The following is a 22,565-nucleotide window of genomic DNA, read 5'->3' as shown; positions in this document are numbered from 1 at the left end:
AGCGAGAGTGTGAAACAAAAAGATGGTATTGTCCAATTTAGGCCTCGTAAAAAGGGTTCCCCACAGCACTCAAGCAAAAGGCTCCCACCTGCCAATGCGATCGGGAGCAAGGGGTTGGGTGGGGTGGGGTACAGAGAGGCAGGTGTCTGCAGGAGGCCTCACTAGTTGACCTGCTAACATACACTCCAGGACTGTGAAAAGTGTTGGAATTGTTCTAAGCCTGACTCCATAAGCATTTTTTGAGAAGTGTTGTTAGGATCCAGTGTTCCTCAGACTAAAAATGTTCATCCTCCAATCAGGTCATTTGTGAATATTAAGCCAGATAACCCTTAGCCTGGAGAGGGCAATGAAGGTAGCATTTCCAAATTAATACACTTAAAACTGGGAAACTTTCAATTTTACTTTAAATCCACAATCAGTTAACTGCACCTCAAATGTGTCATTCTAAATAGAGTCTAAAGCACCCAAGTACAGGTGAGAATTATTTAAAAATAACGTCGCATCTATGAAGTTATCATCAGATAGTGTTATATTTTCTACTAAGTATATGTCTCTATGCTTCATGTGTGTGTCTCTATGCCTCTGATCAAGTCTAAATTTAACTTTAACATTATTTTCTATATATTCCTATATAAATAAATGGAATAATAAATGTTTCTTGATACCAATGACTACATGTTATATTACTGCATATATTATAGATAATCAAATTATTTAATAGACTTTATTCAGTTGACTGATAGCTACCTCTCAGGTATGTGTTCAAGGGACTTCCCTATAACAATTGAAACAAATACTCTTAAAAAGAATTTCTTGGAGCAATTGTAATAATTTTGCATGACAGCATTATTCAAATTTTGAATAAAAGGTATATTAAGAGCTACATGTTTATCTATATGTTTGTACCTATATTGATATCAACTTTGATATTATTAATTATACAGCTCCATGCAGAAAGGAATACTAGAGGAAAAAAATCCAAATAATAATAATATCTTGGAATGGTAAAATAATGGGTGATATTGATTTCTGTTATACTTTTGTCTACTTTCTGTATTGTTTTCAATAAAGATAATCTAGCTTTATAATTATAACAAAAACAGTATAATAAAAATTTCTTCTGAAAAAGTTCCTTATATTTGATTTTAATTGTTTTCTGTGTAACTGAGATAGAAGTAGAAATTTGTCCTTCTGGATAATAAATAGAAGTGAAGTTTTCCCTTTTCCATTCCCCATTTCTCTGGAATTTTACACTTTTTGCTGGACTAAGAGGAAACTTATTTTCTTGAACTATACAGACTAATGATACAAGACATAGACAACACTGAAGACTTCTTATTTCTGACCCCTCTGTGGACAGACATGTGATTTGACTTCTGAGGTGAGGGTGTCCCAGTGTGGTAGCAATCATCAACATGAAAGATATTTTGTAACATTCCATAGTATCCCCTGTCCAAAAAGATAAGGATCCTTCTAATATCCCACTTTGTCTCTGCCAATAAGTTCACTTAAAAAGCTTATCCTTGATTGAGGATTTCTAAGAATCTAGTGAAGGATAATGACCTACTTATACTGTAATGCTGTAAGATGTTACATTAATATATTGAAATAAGCTTAATTTCTTTGTAGCATAATAATATTCATTTAAAGGTATTTGTAATGGATGTCTACAAGACATATTTGTGTATACATAATTTAATAACACACTATCATAATGTCCCATGTGTAGCATCTTACTTTGTAAAGTTAATTTATTCTCTGATTTGAACAGTTATTAAATCAAAATTGGAGATAAAAACTAGTTTATCAACTTCTTTAAAAATTACTTTGAGAATATATGTATTTATAAAAAGTGATATTCTCTTGAAAAAAATTATTTTGTGGTTAGCAAACCAACCATCCTCTTCTTACCAAAAGGCGATGATACCTTGCAGTCTGATTTTTTAAAGGATACCAAAGAGCAGGAGCCAACCAACCTCTGCCACAAACTTATTGCAGATATGCCCCTGAGAAAGAAACGGCTCTGTATTGGACCTCCTGCTGCTTCTTTTACCTTAGGAAAAATGTGCAATCTTTTCTCACAGAATACATGTAATTTCAGTGCATGTCAATAAAAAAGAGGAAGGCACTCAACTCAGATAAAACTTTTCACGATTTTACTATTTAAAAGCCCTGCTCTTGCTGTTTAACTGTTTTTCAGAAGGCTCTATACATACAGGCAAAAGTGCATAATTTTAGAGAAGGGGAGATCAGAGATGAGGAGAGGGAGAACAAACATTAGTCTAAGCCAAAAGCTAGTTGGCCAACTCGGGAGGAAGGGGAAGAATTCATTGGCAATTCTTTAGAAGAAAAAATGAGAACTATTTTAAAACTTTAAAGAAGGTTTAATTTAGTTTCCTTTGGAAATTGTAGGCTTAATGAGCCTTTAGTCATATTCACGCTAAAGCAGGTACCCATATCCAAAAGAAATGAGAGAGTTGGATAAATAGCTGGCAATGATCAGGCCAAGAGAATAAAATGTTAATAATTATTAAATCTGTAGTCCAGAAACCTGTTATTCTAGATGGTGGAATAAGATGAACATGTGAACAGTGACCCAGTTTCAGTGGGTTTTAAAGTTCTAAGCCGATAAAATAGGTTGTCACATACCTGTGGCAAGACCTAAATGTCTTAAAACATCTTAGAATTAACAAAGAGAAGCCAAATATCTTTCTTAAAAAGAAAGTGTTTACTGCCTTTGATGACATGAGACCAAATGACTTCTGCTCTTTTTTCCCCCAGAAAGACCTGTAATGTTTAGAGTATCTAATAACACTTGTTACATCATTAGACTGCTTCTTGGATGGTTTGTGGAAGGAGAAGAGAATGCTTTTAGCAGATCCTGAGAGCTGCTTAAAAAAAATTCAATCCTTTGATAAAGCAATGGATTTCAAAAATTAAAATTGCTTAATATGTAATGTGGGTGTATGTAATGTGTGACTATACTGTGATGGGTATATTTTGTCACCCCTCCCATCTCTTCTCCACTTTCCACCATGCCCCAAGGGAGAGGTTCTGTCTCAACAGGCTGCCTTGCCATCTGATCTGTTGCTTACTGTGGTGGTGATTTGAGCTACATGCTCTACAGCTTTTCCCCTTCATCCACTGATGGACATGTAGGTTGTTTCAATATCTCAGCTATTGTGAATAATGCTGCGATGAACATGGGGTACAGATTATTGTTTGACATCCTGTTTTCATTTCCTTTGGAATATGCCCAAAGTGGGATTCCTGGATTATATGGCAGCTCTTTTTTAATTTTCCAGGAACCTGCATACTGTTTTCCATCACTTCTTCATTCCTGAAATACTTTTCTCTCTTGAATCCCATGAACAATTATGTTCTACTATCCTGCCTCTGCCATTGTACCTTCCTTCTCAGTTTAGTTTATTGGGCTATTTTCCTCTTTCCAACTCTAAAATTTGGTATTTTCATACTGTATCTCTTGTCTTTTCTTCTCTAGTTAGTACTATTTTTCCCTAGAGATTTATGCACTAACTTTCTATGAATACTTTTAAATCTGTATCTACTGACTTCTCAACTTTAGACATATATCATAAGTAACTCACACTTGGTGTGTTGGAAAAGTTAATATTAAAAACAAACTTCTTATTGCACACGCTGCGTGCCAGCCACTGTTGTCAGTGCTTCGCATACACTGACTCATATAATCCTCACAGTAATCTTCTTAAGTATGTATTATACAAAGATAATAAGTTAGAAACTGAGTAATTTGTCCAAGAGCACAAGGTAAGCATGGGGCAGATAAAGCTTTTAACCCAATTATGTTCTAGAAATCATGCTTATTGACTCCTGAACTCTATACTTTTTGCTTAAAATCATCTTTTCCTCTCTCTCCATGTGGGAAGTTAGGAAGCACTTTCCACCTTTAGAAAGGAGCCCTAAATTTTACCTATTCAGAGAGGCTCTCCTTGATCATCTTGTCTAGCAGCTCCTGCCTACCTATCCTCGGTCCCAGCTTCCTCTTTATTTCCTTGAGATTATTCATGAAAAGCTGTAACTCATGCAATTTATGCATCACTTTTGTCAGATACCATGGGTTGTTTTGCTCAGCACCCACTCTGATCTCTTTCTTGTGTGCCTTCCTGTACCGCAGAGGTGAAAGTCCTAAAATCTACTTGTCTAAGGTAACTTCGCAGCTGGGTTTTTCCCAATGACTTAGTTTTCACCAATCGAAAGCTTCCTAAGGAGGGATTAATTTGGAATTAAGTTATGTGGGAAGGGACAGAGGACATGAGGAGCAATGTTGCTCAGATTATGGCAGAAAAGGCACAGTTCTAGAGCTTGTCGGGTGTGGCAGAGATGCCAGGCAGGACAGCTCCTGGTTGTCATGGGAGCAGCATGTTTCTAGGGCTGTCAACAGTGGTGGAAGCTTCCTGAAAATGTGCTTCCCTGACTGTGGTTGGTGGAGGCTGCAGCTTCCCGGTCAGCTCAGCTCTGCAGTGTGTCTTAAGTGTGGACACAATCGAGAGTCTGTTTCTTCCATTCTCCAAGTGATTTTGTGAACTGTTTATATGTTTCTTAAATCTCTTTGTACTTAAGGCAGTTTCAGTGACCTCTGTTTGTAACTAAGAACAATGATCAGCACATCTAATAATTTTTGTGTTTGCCTTATTACTAGACTACGTGTACTTCAAGAGAAATTAACCTTTTAATGTCAATTACAGAATTCCCAGTGTCAGGTACAGCTTAGTTCATAGTACGTATTAATAGATAATAATTGAATTTCATGACATAAATTTTAGAAATGTTTCATTTCTTCTGCAATGATAGAAACTGCTTTGGAATACCGTCTTAATCACTTCCTGTCAGCCACTGTGCTCTTTCTCTCTATCTATTATCTCTTATTTCAGCTTGGTTCTAGAATATGATATATTTAGGGGATTGAGGTCATTGAATATGTATCAGCTACTTACTGTTCCTAAAATTTGCCCTGTTTTATCTTGCTTTTGCTCACATTTGGAATACCTGGTGCTCCACTATTGTACTGAGCAGACTCCCATACAGTTTTCAAGAGCAAACTGAATTATTTTTTCACAGAAGCCTTTTCTGTACCTTCCCAAATAATTAATTACATTTAATTTATGTTCTTATAATACTTCATATATATTTAATTATAGATTTTCTAGAATAATTGATTACATTTTATTATTCTGAGTCATGTTATAATTACTAGGTAAAGTATATGGGTGAAGAATGTTAAAATGCCACAATGCTTCTGAAAATGTGCTATAAACTCACAAATATAAGTTATCTTTATTATTACATGCAGAAACAGAGAAAAATTATTGCTCAATTTCACTTGTTTCTGTTCTCTGATTAGGCTTCCAGTTTATTCCATTTAGCTTCTTTCTCAGCACCTACTTGCCTTATATATGACCTGACTTCAAGTCCTGGGAGGAATGGCCAGGAAGCCCTAGGAAGCCACATGCTAATTTGTGTGGTTGACTTGAAGAGCAGAAGTTTCCCTCAGGGTCGTTCCTCTGAAAATTAGGGAATAATTCAGTTTGGAACTATTTCACTCCTGGATACAAACACTAAAATATTGTCCTCAAACAAATAAACGAGTCATTTTTACTTCCTTTTTTCCTTTTAAATGAATTATAACCACTTTGAAAATCATGCTGTATTACAATTATCCCTAAATAACGGTTCCTCTGATCATTTGAAGAATTTTCATTTATAGTATGAAATATATTAGGTGACTAATATTCATGCAACATAAATGTTTATTATTTCCAATATTTTCAACTTTCTTCCTTAGAGGCTTTTATTAGCACAAGTTGGAGAGCAGGTATTTTGAATATTTTACTTGAAACATTTTGCATTTGTAACATTAGTGCCATATCTCCACTGATTTTTATTTTATTTCTGTTAATAAACCAAAATCTAAATAAAAAATAAAATAAAAAATTAAGGAGGTAATATTTATAATAGTAAACTTAAGCCAGATGTGGAAGCATGCTTTTCCAGATTAAACATTTACTGAGTTGGCAGGAAAATACTTTCTTCCTCATTCACCCAAATAAGTTTTGTTTGAATGGATTCTAATTTCTTATTCCTTTACTGTTTTTACCATCTTTCTGTTGCTTTGTTTACCTAACAGTGGTTTTTCCTCACCACTGCCTTTCACAATTCTGCACAGCTGCTTCCCAGATGAGCTAAGTAGCTCATTTTCATTTTTACACAAGTTTAAACTATGGGCTAATCCTATATGGCTTTCACAGAAACAATGACTGAAATCTCTCTTTGACAGTTTCCATTGTTACAATTTTTTAAAGGGAATATTCAAGGGAACTTGACTATAGAAAAACATGAAATATCTTTATTTGGTTCTGCACCCTTAAAAATCACGTGTATTCTTTGAAAACTAGTGGGCCAAGGCCTAGATTTGTGAAGAACATAATGTACATATTCAGAAAATTTTAAAAAATAGGCTTTTCCAGAAAATTGAGAAAGTTTCTAATTTTGTTCTTATTTACTAAAGGCTGATTAACCAACTTTTACAGAGTACTTAACTCAAATGCCTTTAAAACAGATTTACCCAACATGATTTGAAGAACCAAGGCAATGATTCTTGTTTAATAAACTTATTCCATGTATTCACACATGAAATGAAAAGATTCAAAGAGATTTTCCAATTTAGAGTTAATTCAGTTAACTTCAAGCCCTCCTTCTCTCCTTCCCTCCCTTCCTTTTTTCCTTCTTTCTAGGTTCCTGCCTTACTTCTCCCTTCCCTTTCTTGTCCTCTTTCTCCTTTTGTTTCCCTTCCCTTTCCTTTCCATGTTCATTTTCTACACTTTTGGACAGTGCATCATAGTCAAAAGCATCCTGAATACTGTACAATATGAACAAGAAAATCCCATAGGTTTGATATTGCAGCTTCCACTCAGATGGATGATAATGGATAGAGATTATAGGAACTAATGGGAAGGAAGGTTGGCATTTCTAATAACTTGCATTTTCATGTTGAACTTGTTCACTGCTTTCTTTATTTGAAAGTAAGAGAGGGAAATGAGGCTGAATTCTGTATTATGACTAAGAAGCTAAACTACTTAAGAAAGTACCATTATTCTGTTTCATTACATTTTGGCACAGAGGTGCATGCACATGTTACCAGATTGTAAGGTGTGTTCGTGAATCAGACCTACACAGCTTGAGGGCATATGTGGTCCACATTCTTTTAAAAAATGATTACATAAAAATAAGTGAAAATCAAATATAAATATTGATAGAAGGCAAATATGCCACATGTGAAAAACATTTCAATGGGATTTTTAGATTCACATCACAGACAAGTTAACTTCTGTTGTGCCTTCATAAATTTATGCGTGATTGAACATAAATGACTCAGAATGTTAATGTCAACAAACTTCCACTATATTTGTGTATGTGTTTAAAAGTTTGAACATGTACCTTGTACTGCTATTTCATAGTCAAATAACATCTAATACTGCTAGTGTGAGAAAATCAGAAAATTAATTAATTATATTAATTGTCCCTGAATTCAAATGCTCAGGAAAACTGCAGTTAGATTTGACTACTTTAATTGAGTGTGCTTAGGTCTATGTGTGAGATCTTTCCTGGATCTTCTTATAGAAATAGACCAGAGTGAGGCATAATTAAATTGGGGTTTCTGTTTCATTTGTCCTCAAGTTTGGCCATGATACAAATTGAGAGATCATCAAATTGAACTTAGTTATTCCGTTTTTTCAAATGACCATTTTTACTCCTAGAAGTAGGCATAGAAAAATGTAAAATAGCACACAGACCGTTCTCTTTACAACAAAATCTTTAAGATCAATTCAAGTTTTCAAATTGTTGTTCTGGTTTTGAAATTCTTTAAAATTTTATAGTATTAAAATTTTATAATATTTCAAAATGAAATCATATATTGTTTGGAGGAACTAGTCTTGTACTGTTTCATTCAATTACATAAATTAGTAAAAATGGAATGAAGTTAATTTTATAAGTAACTTGGCAGTTGAAGTTTTAAAGTTTAAGCATAAGCTCTTGCATCCCAATGTACTGGCCGATGCAATCTTTTTATGAAAGAAACAAGAAACTACAACCAAGTGGGCATTTGATAATATAAAAACAATTATTTCATACGAAAGCAGAAGGAAATTCAGAGACTCTATACATATCACACTATATATACACTCTTGGATATTTTTGAAAATAATAAAAGCTTATACAAAAATTTTAATTATTCTGTAAATTTTTTATGTACTAAGATGGATTTTGATCTGGAGAACTCATAAAGATGTTCTAATGTTAGCTGAGAATTCGAAATCCAGTAAAAATTTTCTCCTACCATCAAAACAAATTTTGTGAATCAGTGGCAAATGTTCAGACTTAAAATATAATCTAATAATAGGGCTTTGTAATAATATTAGTATGGTTTTTAAAGTAACATCATTTCAATAGTATCTTTAAAAAGAAAGTAAGGCAAAATAAAGGGACTCAAGTTAAATGTACAAGTAGATAAATACACAGATGCTGGAATGTTAAGAGTCTGGACTAGAAATTAGGCACCCTAGGACCTAGTCCCACTTCTGCTGCACCTACCTTTTCCTCCTAAAGCAAGCCTTTATTATTCTCATCTATTTGTGAGATTTACACTCAAGCACCTTTCGATTTCTAGATTGATCAATTACCACTAGATTTCTGGTGTTCCTTAAGTTATGAATGTTGGATTTTGAACAGAATCTACCTGAAATGTATTGACTAATATGGCTCCCAAGAATAGAAACTGATATTGCCTGTTACTCTGGAGAGCAAGATGAGTTCCCTAAAACATCATGTTACTTTGCTTTTTTGGTTCTGTGGTGGCCACAGATAAGGTATCTGTAGAAAGATAATCTTGGTATATCCATGCGTATTTTATTAACCCAAATGAGATGATCTTCAAATATAGCTGAACCAGGAAAATTATAAGAAGGTGGAGATTTTTATTTGATGTCTTTAAGTTTCTTCTTGATACCTAAAAAATTAATTTTTAAGGGAAAGAATGGGTTTGGCATTTTGTGGGGTGGCCTGTGAAAATTAACTGGCAGTTTCTTTTAGGAAAATGGTTTTGAGTTCTAAACAATAAACAAGTAAGATTTTGGTACAACATTTATTTGTAATTGGAAGCTGTCTATAATTCATGATAGCTCTACACCAGGGGTGTCAAACTCATTTTCACCGGGGACCACATAAGCCTCACGGTTGCCTTCAAAGGGCCAAATGTAATTTTAAGACTGTATAAATGTAACTATTCCTTTACTGTTAAGCAGTTGAAATTACACTTGTGAAATTACATTATAGTGTAGAGTCTACACTATAACTTTGACCCTATTCAAATTTTTTATACAAATGCATTCTTTCAGCATTGTCCCCTCTCCAAGCCCTTCCCCCACGCAGAGTCACAGAACAATGAAGCGGGTTGCCCAGCCCTGGTGATTACCTAAGGCTCTGCCCCACACATTTTACAGGTGCGTTTTCTACAATAGGCCCTGCTACTAAGACAGAGAGTCAAAGCAGCTCTACATAATACACAGAAACAAACACAGGTGGCTGCCAAATTGAAAAGACAAAGAACTATGGCCCAAATGAAAGAACAGAACAAAATCCCAGAAAAAGAACTGAATGAAATGGAGATAAACAACCTATCAGATGCAGAGTTCAAAACACTGGTTATCAGAATCTTCAAAGAACCCATTGAATATGGCAATGGCATATAAAAGCCCTGGGCATAAATGAAGGTTACATTAAATGAAATAAAGAAAAATCTATAAGGAACCAACAGTGGAGGGGATGAAGCTGAGATTCAAATCATTGATTTGACACATAAGAAATATGCATTTTCACCAGAAAAGCAAGAAGAAAAAAGAATCACACACAAAAAGGATTGGCCAAGTAGCTTCTGAGACATCTCCAAATGCACCAACATCCAAATCATAGGAATGCCAGAATGAGAAGAATAGCAAGAAATGGAAAACTTATTTGAAAAAATAATGAAAGAAAACTTCCCTCATTTGGTGAAGGAAATAGACATACAACTCCAGGAAGCACAGAGACTCCCAAACAAGTTTGACCCAAAGAGGACCACTCGAAGACACATCATAATTAAAATGCCAAAGGTTAAAGAAAAAGAGAGACTCTTAAAAGCAGCAAGAGAAAAGCAGGGTTACCTACAAAGGAGCTCCCATAAGACTGTCAGCTGATTTCTCAAGAGAAACTTTTCAGGCTAGAGGTGACTGGCAAGAAGTATTCAAAGTGATGGAAAACAAGGACCTACAGTCTAGATTATTCTATCCAGCAAAGCTATCATTTAGAATGGAAGAGCAGATAAAGTGCTTCCCAAGCAAGGCAAAGCTAAAAGACTTCATCATCACCAAACCCTTATTATATGAAATGTTAAAGGGACTTATTTAAGAAAAAGAAGATCAAAACTATGACCATTAAAAGGGCAATAAATTCACAATTATAAACAACTGAATCTAAAAAACAAACTAGGCAAACAAACAGAACAGGAACAGAATCATTGATATGGAGATCATGTGGGGGGTTATCAGCTGGAAAGGGGAAGGGGGAGAATGGAGGAAAGGTGCAGTGATCAAGAAGCATAGCTGATAGGTACAAAATAGACTGAGGATGTTAAGAATAGAATAGGAAATGGAGAAGCCAAAGATCTTATATGTTCAAGTCCAAAGATCACAACCCACGGACATGAACTAAGGTGGGGATTGCTGGAGGGAAGGAGGCACTGGGCAGAGGGGAGCAAAGGGGAAAAATTGGGACAACCATTATAGCATAATCAATAAAATGTATTTTAAGAACAAATTCATTCTTTCTTTAATTTAGAAAATTTAATAAAACCAACTTAATATCAAAGCAAGTTTGCTACATATCCTTTCTTAAGGGAGCCCTTGTATACTGTTGGTGGGATTGTAAATTAGTACAATCACTATGGAAAACAGTATACAGGGTCCTTAAAAAATTAAGACTAGAACCACCATATGATCCAGGAACTTCTTTTCTGGGTATTTGTCTGAAGAATATGAAAACACTAATTCCAAAAGATATGTGTGTCTTATATGTATAAGGCAGCTGGACTTATGTCTTTAAAACATCAATACCATTAATTCAAAAGAATATATATACCCCTATGTTCATTGCAGCATTATTTACAATAGACAAGATGTGGAAGAAACCAAGTGCCCATCCATAGACAAGTATTTATAGAAGTTGTGGCATGCATATACAATGGGATATTGCTTGGCCATAACAAAGAGTGAAATCTTACAATTTGAGATAGCATAGATGGACCCAGATGGTATTATGCTAAGTGAAATAAGTCAGACAGAGAAAGACAAATACCACATAATTTCACTTATATGTGAAGAGCATTTAAAGAGCAAAATAAACAAAATAGAAACAGACTCATAGATACAGAGATCAGACTGATGGTTGCCAGAGGGGAGGGAATTTGAGGGACTAGGTGAAAATGGTGAAGGGAACAAGTACAAGTTGTAGTTATGAAATAGTCTTGGGGATAGAAAGTACAGCAGAGCTGAGAATAGTGTAGTAACTCTGCATGGTGCCGGGTGGATACTGGGATATTAGGGGGAACGCTGTAAAGTACATGACTGTCTGACCACTATGCTCCACACCTGACACTAAAACAAAATAATATTGAATGTAAACTGTGATTGGGAAATAAAAATTCAATAAATAAATAACTCTTTAAAAACATATTAATGACATGACCAAGGAAAAGTATCTTGTTGGAAAGTGGGGGGTGGGTGGGTAGGCTAATTAGGTGATAGTTCACAAAACCAGCTATAAAATATATTTTGAGAATAATTAAGAAAACCTAAATATGAGCTGGATGTTACATGAGAATTGGAAATAATTATTGATTTTCTTATGCATAATAACAGTGGTGTTATATTGGAGAATGTTCTTATTCTTATGAAATTCATAATAAAATATTTACAGGTGAAATGTGCAAGCTACATCAAAATGCTACACTCACACAAACATACACAGCAACATACTTTGTAGAACTCAAGCTAATTTGGAAAACATTAACAACTGTTTAGTCTGGGTTGTAAGTATATTGGTATTTATTGTACTGTTCTTTGAAGTTTTTCAAAAATTTTAAAATTTTATAAGGAAAAGTTGGGGAAGTTGCACAATTTGAATACCACCAGACAGTACACTTAAAATGGTAAATTTTATGTTAAGTATACTTTACCAAAATTTTTAAATGTTGGAAAAAATATTGTGTAAGGAATAATCATGTCTTAACCACAGTAAGTACAGTCAATAAACTAGAGGTCATCTCAGACCTCTAATTATTCACTTAAGGTTTACCCAGAGACATAATCTTCAGGAAAACACATTCTAGACAATTAAAGAGACTACCAGGTGATTGTTCTGGGAGCCTGACTTTTTTTTTAAAGCAATTAACTAAATAGGGCTTGGATAAAATTCTACCAGAAAATAATGCAGATAGATATTTCAGTAAAAATTTAGGAGGTATTATTGTTTCTAATATATTTGGGTTTTATAGAGAGGGAGGAAAGGTTCATCTGAATATACATTTTGAGGCCTCTCTTCATCCTTGAGTTATCCGTGAAAGATGTCATTTAATGTTTAGATTGGGATAAAAGGAAACTAAATGAGATAAATATTGTAAAGTTAAATTTATTTGTCAAAGAATTCCAAGTAAATATTACAAAATTATGTGAACCACAGTTTAGAAGGTATGAATAGATTCTAAAAGTATTCTGGGACATAACTGAGGTTCAGTTGGGGCCAATTTTTTCCTAAAGACTTTTAGGCTGAAGCCACAATTAAAGGCCACTCTCAGTTCCGACCAGAGTTCTTCCACACACAAAGCTGTGGGACACTGTAATTCTTACTCAGACTGGCTGAAAATAAAAGCCTCGTTAAGTACAAAGGGCTGCTTTCTGCCAAGCTCAATGAAAGGAGGAAGTGGCCAGGGCGGGTACAGGATGGCTGCAATTCCCCAGTCTTAACTGTGGACAGCAGGATGGCTCAAAGTTCTGAAAAACAACCCCAAGTTGGGTCTTGTAAAGAAATATGCTAACTGACAATGACTAGAACATGGGTATGAGACAAAAGGGGAAAATAATATTTTTTTCATGACAAAGTCCTAAAGTAGATCATATATTAAAAAAAAATTACAGCATTTGGGGCTCCACAGGTCTTTATTTGATCTTTTATTTCTAGTTGTGAGTGTAAATGTGTCTCTGTGTAAGTTTGGTTAAGCCAATTAACAGCTCTGTGATACACTTGTTAAAATGTGGAAAAGATCCCTAACCGTAAGACTGTTGTAAAGAGTAAGTAAAATTATTTTTTATTTTTTACTGTTCATAAGAAATATGAACAGTAAAAATGATAGCAAACTGACAGTTATTAACAACCATACCTAAAACCAAAACAAAAGAAAACTAAGCAAACAACTAGAACAGAAACAGAACCACAGAAATGGAGATCACATGGAGGGTTATCAATAGGGGATTGGGAGGGGGAGAGAGGGGGGAAAAGTACAGAGAATAAATAGCATAAATGATAGGTGGAAAATAGACAGGGGGAGGGTAAGAATAGTGTAGGAAATGTAGAAGCCAAAGAACTTATAAGTATGACCCATGGATATGAACTATAGGTGGGGAATGTGGGATGGAGGGGGTGGGCAGGATGGAGTTGAGTGAAGGGGCGGAAATGGGACAACTGTAATAGCATAATCAATAAATATATTTAAAAAAGAGTAAGTGAATTATATATACACACATACATACATATATATATACATATCCATATATATATGTAATTAAGTACAGTGCCTTGTGTACAAGAAGTGCTGAATTAATTTTTATCAGAATCATTACCATCTCAGACTCTGACTCAGTCCAGCTTTGTTAACCAGTGATATGGAGCAAACTGACAGAGTCCAAGGCTGAAATTAAACTCACTCAGAGTGGTCGAGCAAGGGAAATAATTTGCCATAATGTTAGCAAATAAGACTTTTAAAATCTAAGACAGTAATTCAAACCAGAAGTCACAAACTCAAAGTCTAGAAGAATTTGATAGGTACCACAAAGGAGTGACTCGAGGGTGATGGTGCAGCAGCTGGTACATGTGAGTGGTCAAGTCTACGTTCGTCTTGTGAGAACATGTCCCATCTTGAGAAGCAGCTGCTGTTTAATTCTAGATCATGGTTGTGATGAGAAATGAAGGCCCGGTGTAGTTTTTAAGAGAATCTGTAAGTCAATAATATTTATATGATGTCTCCTATTTCTAAAACATTGAAAAAGTTTTGAATATGTAGTATAGGCCAAATGAAACATGTGTGCAGCCAAGCCAGATCCTACTCACTGCTAATCTTGGATTTTTGGTTCTTACATCATGTCTGTCTAAAATCATTATTGGTCCTAAAGATTGGGATGGGATTAAACCTCCGGGTTGGGGACAAGTAGGCCAAAAAAATGCTCTCCTTTCAGAGAGAATATGAGAGAGAGAGAGAAGGAGAGAGAGAGTGGGCAAGAGGGTAGGGGAGAGAGAGACGGAGAGAAAGAATGTGAGCCACATATATCATTTTAAATTTTCTAATAGCAACATTAAAAAGTGAAATAGTAGATGAAAATAATTTTAATTATATATTTCATTTAGCCCAACATATCCAAAATATTATTTAACATGTAATTAATATGAATGTATTAATGATATAGTTTATATTTTAATGATGCATTGAAAATCAGTGCATATTTTACACTTACAGCAAACCTTAATGTAGAGGTAGTCACATTCAAAATTGTCAATAGCTGTATGTGGCTAGGGTCTATCCTACTGACAGTACAGGTCTAAAGCGAGCTTCTCAAACTTTAATATTTCAATATGCATATTGAAACTTTGGGGATCGTGTTAAAAATGCCGATTGTGATTCACTGGTTGGAATAGAGCCTGACATGCTTCATTTCTTCTGGGATCTCAAGTGGTGGAAGTGCTACTGGTAGATGGACCACACTTTGAATATCAAAGAGCTAGATGGTCAGCATCCTTTCACCCAAAGCTTCCCTCCTCTTTCAAATTCAGCAAATATCTGTTGAAGAGACTAACCTGATAGTCTAATGGTTAGTCAGTCACATATTTAGACACAGAATGATAATAATAACTTCAAAATAAGCAATATTTTACATACCACTTGCAGAAAAACTAACTACTTACTCTTTTAAAAAAACACATGGGGATGTGCCAATGTTACCAGATGCTTTCGTGAGAATGCACTCACGCACAGGGTACAGGATAAGCACAACTTTATAATTCTGGCCTCACAGGTTTGGCATGTCGAACATTTTAATAAAACAGACAATAGGACGGAGAGGGAAACTTGACAGTAATACTTCTCAAAGCGTTAGGATTAAGGGGCATTCTTTGGTCAAGGGTATGAATATTTCATGGACTTTCTCAGCAGAAACAAAAAGGGGACTTTTTATTTCCTCCTGATCATCCTATTTGGGGAACGAATAGAGCTCTATGGGCATATTTAGATATTTGTTCAAAATATATATAAATATAGATATTTAAGCATCTAAATGTGGGGTAGAACATAACTCAAGGATTCTATATAGTGTAATCTTTCTCAGGATACAAAAGCTTTTAAGCCCAAAATAGTGTCCTGGAGGTGAGCAGTGAATTCTAATTCCTAAGAACTTGTTCATATTCATCATCGTTTTGCTTGTGTGCTTTTAGCAAGTGCTTTACTCCATTTTCTCCTCTCTCAGATGACAGGAATCATGATTGTTGGACTTATTTCATGAAGTTGTTATAGCGAAGTGTAAAGGAGCTTGGTAAATTGTAACATGCTATTATGAGTTATGTACAAGTATGTTGAGAGGAAGGCACTCAGTCTTACACAGGGTCCAAATGGAGTCTGATCTGACAGGATGATCAAGTGCTCAGAGCCCTCTCTACTGCTGCAATTCTTAACAGTGGCCACTGTCTGTTGATATTTCTATTTTCCAAATAAAAATGCAAGACAGTATGCTAATCACAGAACTAATTTCTCTTCCTACAGAGGAGAAAACAGCATGTAAGAGGTAAGTAAATAGAAAGAGACCTTATGAAATCTTTAAAGTTTTTTTTTTATCCTAATTGAACCAAGTATGGTTTATGTATCTCAAAGATATTTTTCCCTTAGCAACAACTGTTTAAGTCATTTATTGGCATGAAATCTCTTGTGTGAAAAAATCTGAAGTTTAATTCTGTTAGTTCCCTTAAATTAAACTCACTTGGTAAAAACTATCTAGTGGGATCATTGGAATAGAACTAATTTTGTTTAAAAAATCGTATATTATTTGGCACTGAGGAGAAAAAACACAAAATAATAAAGTTCTCTAATGGAGAAAATCATAAAACATTATTAAAAGACATGTAAGAAGACAAATAAATATAAGTAAATGAATGGAAGACTTAATATTATAAAGATGTCAATTAATTATACATTGGTCACAACTTGAAAGCAATTCCAATCAAAATTATAACTTTTTATATGTGAACTTTATCAGTTGAATCTAAAATTTATATGAAAGAGTAAAGGACAGGCATAGCATAGATACTCCTGAAGAAGAAAAACAAGTTGAATAAATTCTCTTTTCTTTATATCAAGAATTATTATGACAATATAACAAATGAGCAAGATTGTGTTGTTTCTGAGAGGGATTAGTAAAACAAAAGAGTGAAGTCAGAAGCAAACCAACACATATAGAACTTAAGTTATGATACCAATGGTGTTGCAGGTGTGCAGAAGGAGACAGTGTGCCTTTCAATAAGTTTTGCTAAGACACATTATTAGTGATATGGAAAACAATTTAAAAAATGGACCCTTACCCAACAACCATATACAGTATTAAATTAAGGTAGTTTAAAGATATAAAAGAGAGTCCAATCAGAATGCTGCTACTGCTTTGTGTTCTATGGTCAGTTGAGAGATAGTAGAATAAGATGTTAAGCTTGAGAGCTTTTCAAAATAAGGAAGAGGGATGGGATCTGTGACTAGAGGAGTTCCCATGTGATGAGCTCACAGCTCCAGAGGAAAAAGTAAAAGTCCATAGTAAAAAGAATGATGGGTAGAAGGAATCCCAGAATAAGCCTGTGATGAGAGTAAACAAGAGTGAGCCAGTCAGAGAGCTGTATTTTTGTTGGTGGCCAAAGAACAGTGGGAAGAGAATGTGTTAAATGGACTGCTCTTGTGGCTTCTAGACAAACCAAGTCCCAAGTGGTACAAGGTCCTTATGAGGTTAACAATTTTTAGGCTCTACTTATCCTTTAAAAAGAATGTTGCTGAGAATTTACTTACCTCATCTCTGAAGAGTTCTCTTTCTCAGGCTGTTAATGGGAAAAATGCATCTATGTTCACTCTCTATTCTCTGTATTTTTTTTAATTCAAACCACTCTTACCATCTTCCTACTGTATACACATTAACATTCTAGGCACAATGTAGAACATGAGATAAAAGTCCTCTATTTCTGCTTCTGAGGAGCTCGTTCTCCTACCAAAGGTGTGAGAAATGAGTACAATTTACCTCAAATCTGTGGGTCTTGGAAGAAGTCTTTTTTTCCCATTAAAGTAGGCTTCAAAATCTTCAGTCTTTAGCCTGTGGGCATAGTCAATGTACGCTGACACCTGCTGCCCATGAGAATTCCTGTCACGAATGAAGATCACAGACTGGTAACAGAAAAAATAGAGAATGGAGAGAGTAAATGAATATTAGTCATTTGAATAAAGTGTGTTTGCTAATAAAAGCTATAGTTATTGAGTGTTACCTGAGCCAGATACTATCCTAAGTGCTTTATATTTCACCTTACAATGATCCCATGACAGATAAAGACATTTGTGACAAGTTAACTGAGCATGGAAAAAGTACATTTATAGTAATTTTATATGACAATATAAATGATAACTCTTAGAGTCTTCCTAAATACAGACATTATTTGAAGTGTTTGTAATACACAATTTATTTATTTTCCCCTCAATCCTATTGTCTTCTCTTTGTCGTCACTTTTAGATTAAAAGAAAAACTGAGGAAAAGAGAGATTGAGTACCTCACTCCAGGTTTCATGGCTAGTAAATGAAAAAACTCAGATTAAAACCCAGCCTCATTAGTTTATCCTTCTAATCCTTGCAATCTTCTTTCATCTGAACTCTGACATATTTTTGTTATAAAAATATAAATTGTATCCCTTCTTCTTGGTACCATAAGAATAAAAAATCTCTTTACAAATTAAAATAACTTTATAAAATTAACTCCATAGTTCAAAGTTATACAGTAAGTACATATTTCCCATTCATATTAATTCCTTCATAGATATCATTGAGTATGTTAGGCATTATTATAGGTGCCAATAATTCAGTGATAAACAAGACATTAAAGATCTGAGCTTTCAGAATTTATGTTCTGGTGCTGGAAGACAGGCAACAGGCATGGAAAAATACGTCCAGTGGGTAATAAATGCCGTAAAGCAAATGTGAAAGATGGTTGATAGAGAATGAGTTGGTGGTGGTGAAGGCTACTTTTGGTAATCAGAAGAAACCTTGAGTAGGTCACATTTAAGCCAAGACTTGAAGAACGAGAGCAAGTAAGCCATGTAACGATCTAGCATAGGGGCCTGTCAGGTAAAGGGAACAGCTGATAGTAAGTCACTAATGTGGAAACAAGGTAGCACAAATGGATGAATCATACTCTTTTCTTGATCAAGCTAATTGATCTCAAGTTCTAGGAAAAAAAATACAATTGGAAAAGTTCTTAATGCATTTATTTCCAAATCTAGGTCAAAGTGTAGAATTCCCTGGCAAGTTCTCATTTGGAAGAACCTGTAAGCAAATCTTTCTTTACCTCTCCAGCAATTACTGGATGGTACTTTTTGGGTCTTTGTGAAGCCAATTATAGGAAGCCCTATATGGTTTACCTTAGGTAGCAGTTTCCAAAAGGGTGAAGTTAGAAAATTAAAAAAATTCTCTTCTCTATTGACCTGAGAAAACATATTACTAACAATATCCTAATTGAAAACCTGAAGAACAGAAACATAATTTCACTTAGTTGTTACTTTGCGGATAAGCATCATCTTCCTGGCTCCTCTGGTAGTATGGCATTAAGTGCTGAGAATACTGTGTTGAGGATGCGGAGGGAGTGTTGTGATGGATTAGTGATATTTCCAAAAGATATGGCTGGAGGAACTAGCATTCATTGTGATTGTTGTGCTCAATCTTATATAGACTCAATCCTTAGCCCTCCTCATTTCCCCCACATCACTCCAAGTTAAATTTATATAGATTCCTGCGTGCTTTTACCCTACTTGCTTTTTAGCTTTTATAGCAGAAATCCTAAATGGATAGTAACTCAAAAATGTTCTTATACTACTAAACCAGCAGCCAGTAGGGGTGTCCTTGCTTATACAATAAGGCCACGGGCTATAACGGAAAGATCCATATGCAGTCCTAGAAGTGCTTGAAATCTTTATTCCATCAGGACTTCTCCTGAAGTTAGGCAAGTCATGAAAGGACAGAGAGAGGGGAAAAAATGTCCAAAATAAGTCTCAACTTTTAAATGGAACTCAACTAACAGAAAAAGAAAAAAAAAAAAAAACCCTCCTCTGTCTTTGTCTCTGTCTCTCTTTATCTCTGTCTCTTTTTAGATGAAAGACGAGTCAGCCTTATTTTTCCAGCAGATTGGCATACCAGATATTAAGACTGACCTTCCTGCTGAAAACAAATAAAAACTCTGGATATAATCTAAAAGACAACTTGTAACATGCATTTATGCTTTGGCAAGAAAATGAGAAATATTCAGAGTCCAAAAACTAAGTGAAAGCAGGAACCCAGAGAGGAAAGGAGAGCCCTAAAGTCATCTTTGTCTGGCAGGCATTTTCCAAACCCTGGGGACTTTACTCAAGGATTTCATTACCTTGTGAGGTGGGTGTTGGGGGTGAGGGGATAGTGATAGGAAATAAGATCCAGCCTTTTAGGTAGGGAGATTAACAGGATTTATTTCCTCAACAAAGAGCTGAGGAAAAACAACAATAAAAAAATCTCTTCAATGTGTCTAGAGGAAAGAAGAATCATTTCAGAGTTATACATCCAGAGAAAGTATACATCCAGAGAAAGTATCTCTGGTAAGCAACATACTAAAAATTTTAGACCAAAAATAGAAGGGACTTGGCTAACACCAGATTCTTGATCAAAGAAATTCTTCAGGATGTACTTAAGGCAAAAGAAAATGACTCCAGATGGAAAGTCAGAGATAAAGAATAGAATGGTAAGCAAAGAAAGTAGTAAATAAAATATTTGATGATTTAAAATAATAACAGCAGAGTCTTCTACAATACCAAAAGAATTGAGTTTAAATGAACCAGTTAGGGAAGGCCCTCCCTAATCCAATCAGACTTCATCAGAGGAGAAAATCTGAACACAGAGAAACATCAGGGATGTTTGTGCATAGGAGAAGGCTGATGTGAACACACAATGTAAAGGAGACGTCTGCAAGCCAAGGAGCATAAACCACATATGCTCACATCTAGATCTGTCTTGGACTTCTAGCCTTGAGAACTGTGAGAAAAAAAATTTCTGTTATTTAGCCACCCAGTCTATGGTATTGTGTTATGGCATCTCTAGCAAACTAATACAGATAGTAATAAATTGAAATAGGTAAGTAATTACAATGAATGTAAGTGGCAAAATGTTTAAGTTAAAAGGCAAAGGTTATTAGAGTACACACAAAAATATGATATAAAATGTAAGGTGGAAAGATAAGTGATCAAAAAATATAAATAAGAAATTTCTATCCAAAAAGCTGTATCAGTATATTAATATTAGACTAAATGGAATTTGAGAGGAAAAAAGCTTTTCTAGAGGTAAAGAGTCACCAGATAATAACAAAATATTCAAGTCACTGAAAGATAGAACAATTCCAACCTGGGATGAACCAAATATTGCCTCAAAATATTTAAAGCAAAAATTGGTAAAACTATAAGGATAAATAGACAAGTTATCACCACTGTGGTTAATTTATCTTTCTCACTAAGCTCTATTATCAAAAAGAATAAATACATAAATACTATAGAATAAACATATATTGTAAAGAATTAAAAATGCAAAGTTGATTGCTCTATTTTTACCTTATTTGAATACCTAAATATCTTTACTTTTCAATGTTCTTGTGGGTAAAATGACTGACAGTCTTATATTGTATATATTTGGCCATAATTTTACTATTTTACATTATTATATGTAGCCCTCCCACGTGAGTTAGCGTCCTGTCTATGTAAACCTGAGTAAGTTTATTTCCAATTTCACTTTCCAGCCTTGTAAGACTTAAGTGTCTGCTCTGTGATTTTTTGTGAATCCTGAGGTTTTCTGAAGCTAGACAACTTCAAGTGAGGCCAAACTGACTCCAAGTGTGGGTCCCTCTAGGTTCACTCTCTGTCCTCAGGTGGGTTGCTCAAACTCTTGATGCTTCCCTATATTCATAAAGCCTATATTCTCTTAAGTAAGTTCCCACAAAGTCCAGCAAGCTTCTACCCAACCAAGCCAAACACCCCTCAAACCCCAAAAGTATAACAAAACAAAGACCAAAATCCTGCTTGAACCTAAGCATTTAATTAATTAAGCCTTCTTGCAGCCTTTCCCTTATGGTTGGGTTCTCCTTCAACTCTATAAAGCAACAGAATAAACTCTTCCTTTTACATGCAACTGCTCAGCTCACATTCAGGTGCTTTCAGGGCCTTACTTTCTGTCCTGTATGCCCAATTTGTAAGCAATATGCAAATACTGTCTCTTTCTCAATGGAAATTCTGATGACCATCATATCTATAGTTTAATTTTTTTAATAGAACAAAATGTTCAATTAAAATTTCTGTAATTTTAAAAGTAGAAAAGATAAACACAAGGAGCTCTTGCACACAAATCTGTACAGAGCAAATGAAAACAACTCCACCAATGTTTTTCCAGCGTGGCTACATGTGTGCTAAAGTGTATTTTAAAAGTTTTTTTGAGTGAAATAGAAAAACAGTATTTGCTACAATGAAAAATATTCCTAAAGAACAACATTCTTCTTGAAATTATTATTATTATTTTTAAGATTTTATTTATTTATTTTTACAGAGAGGGGAAGGGAAGGAGAAACAGAGGGAGAGAAACATCAATGTGTGGTTGTCTCTTGCACACCCCATGCTGGGGACCTGTCCCACAACCCAGACATGTGCCCTGACTGGGAATAGAACCTGTGATCCTTTGGTTCACAGTCCAACACTCAATCCACTAAGCCACAGCAGCCAGGGCAAGAAATTATTTTAAAAGTTGATTAGAACTATTGATGTGTAGTAATTGGTGATAAAGTGTCAGGAAATTAAAACTCAACATATAACTAGAAATATATCATTATAAAAGTACAGAGTAGGAATGTAAGAAAAAATAATGGGACAGAAGAGGTGAG

The 22,565-nt window shown here is 34.8% G+C and overlaps 1 protein-coding gene across 2 annotated transcripts in view; it reads right to left on the bottom strand.

Moving 5' to 3' along the window:
• The window catches only part of CFAP299 (cilia and flagella associated protein 299), a 498,584-nt gene that overhangs the window by 45,041 nt on the left and 430,978 nt on the right, over positions 1–22,565 (bottom strand). For both annotated transcript variants that reach the window (XM_045187284.2, XM_045187276.2), the window contains exon 4: positions 17,661–17,803. In XM_045187284.2, the coding sequence (XP_045043219.1) occupies positions 17,661–17,803 (143 nt within the window). The remainder of the gene's footprint in view (positions 1–17,660; positions 17,804–22,565) is intronic.

This window comes from Desmodus rotundus, chromosome 4 (assembly GCF_022682495.2).
Source record: "Desmodus rotundus isolate HL8 chromosome 4, HLdesRot8A.1, whole genome shotgun sequence".
Taxonomy (NCBI): domain Eukaryota; kingdom Metazoa; phylum Chordata; class Mammalia; order Chiroptera; family Phyllostomidae; genus Desmodus; species Desmodus rotundus.
Note: the sequence above shows the minus strand (reverse complement) of the source record. Positions and strands in the feature narration are given on the sequence as shown.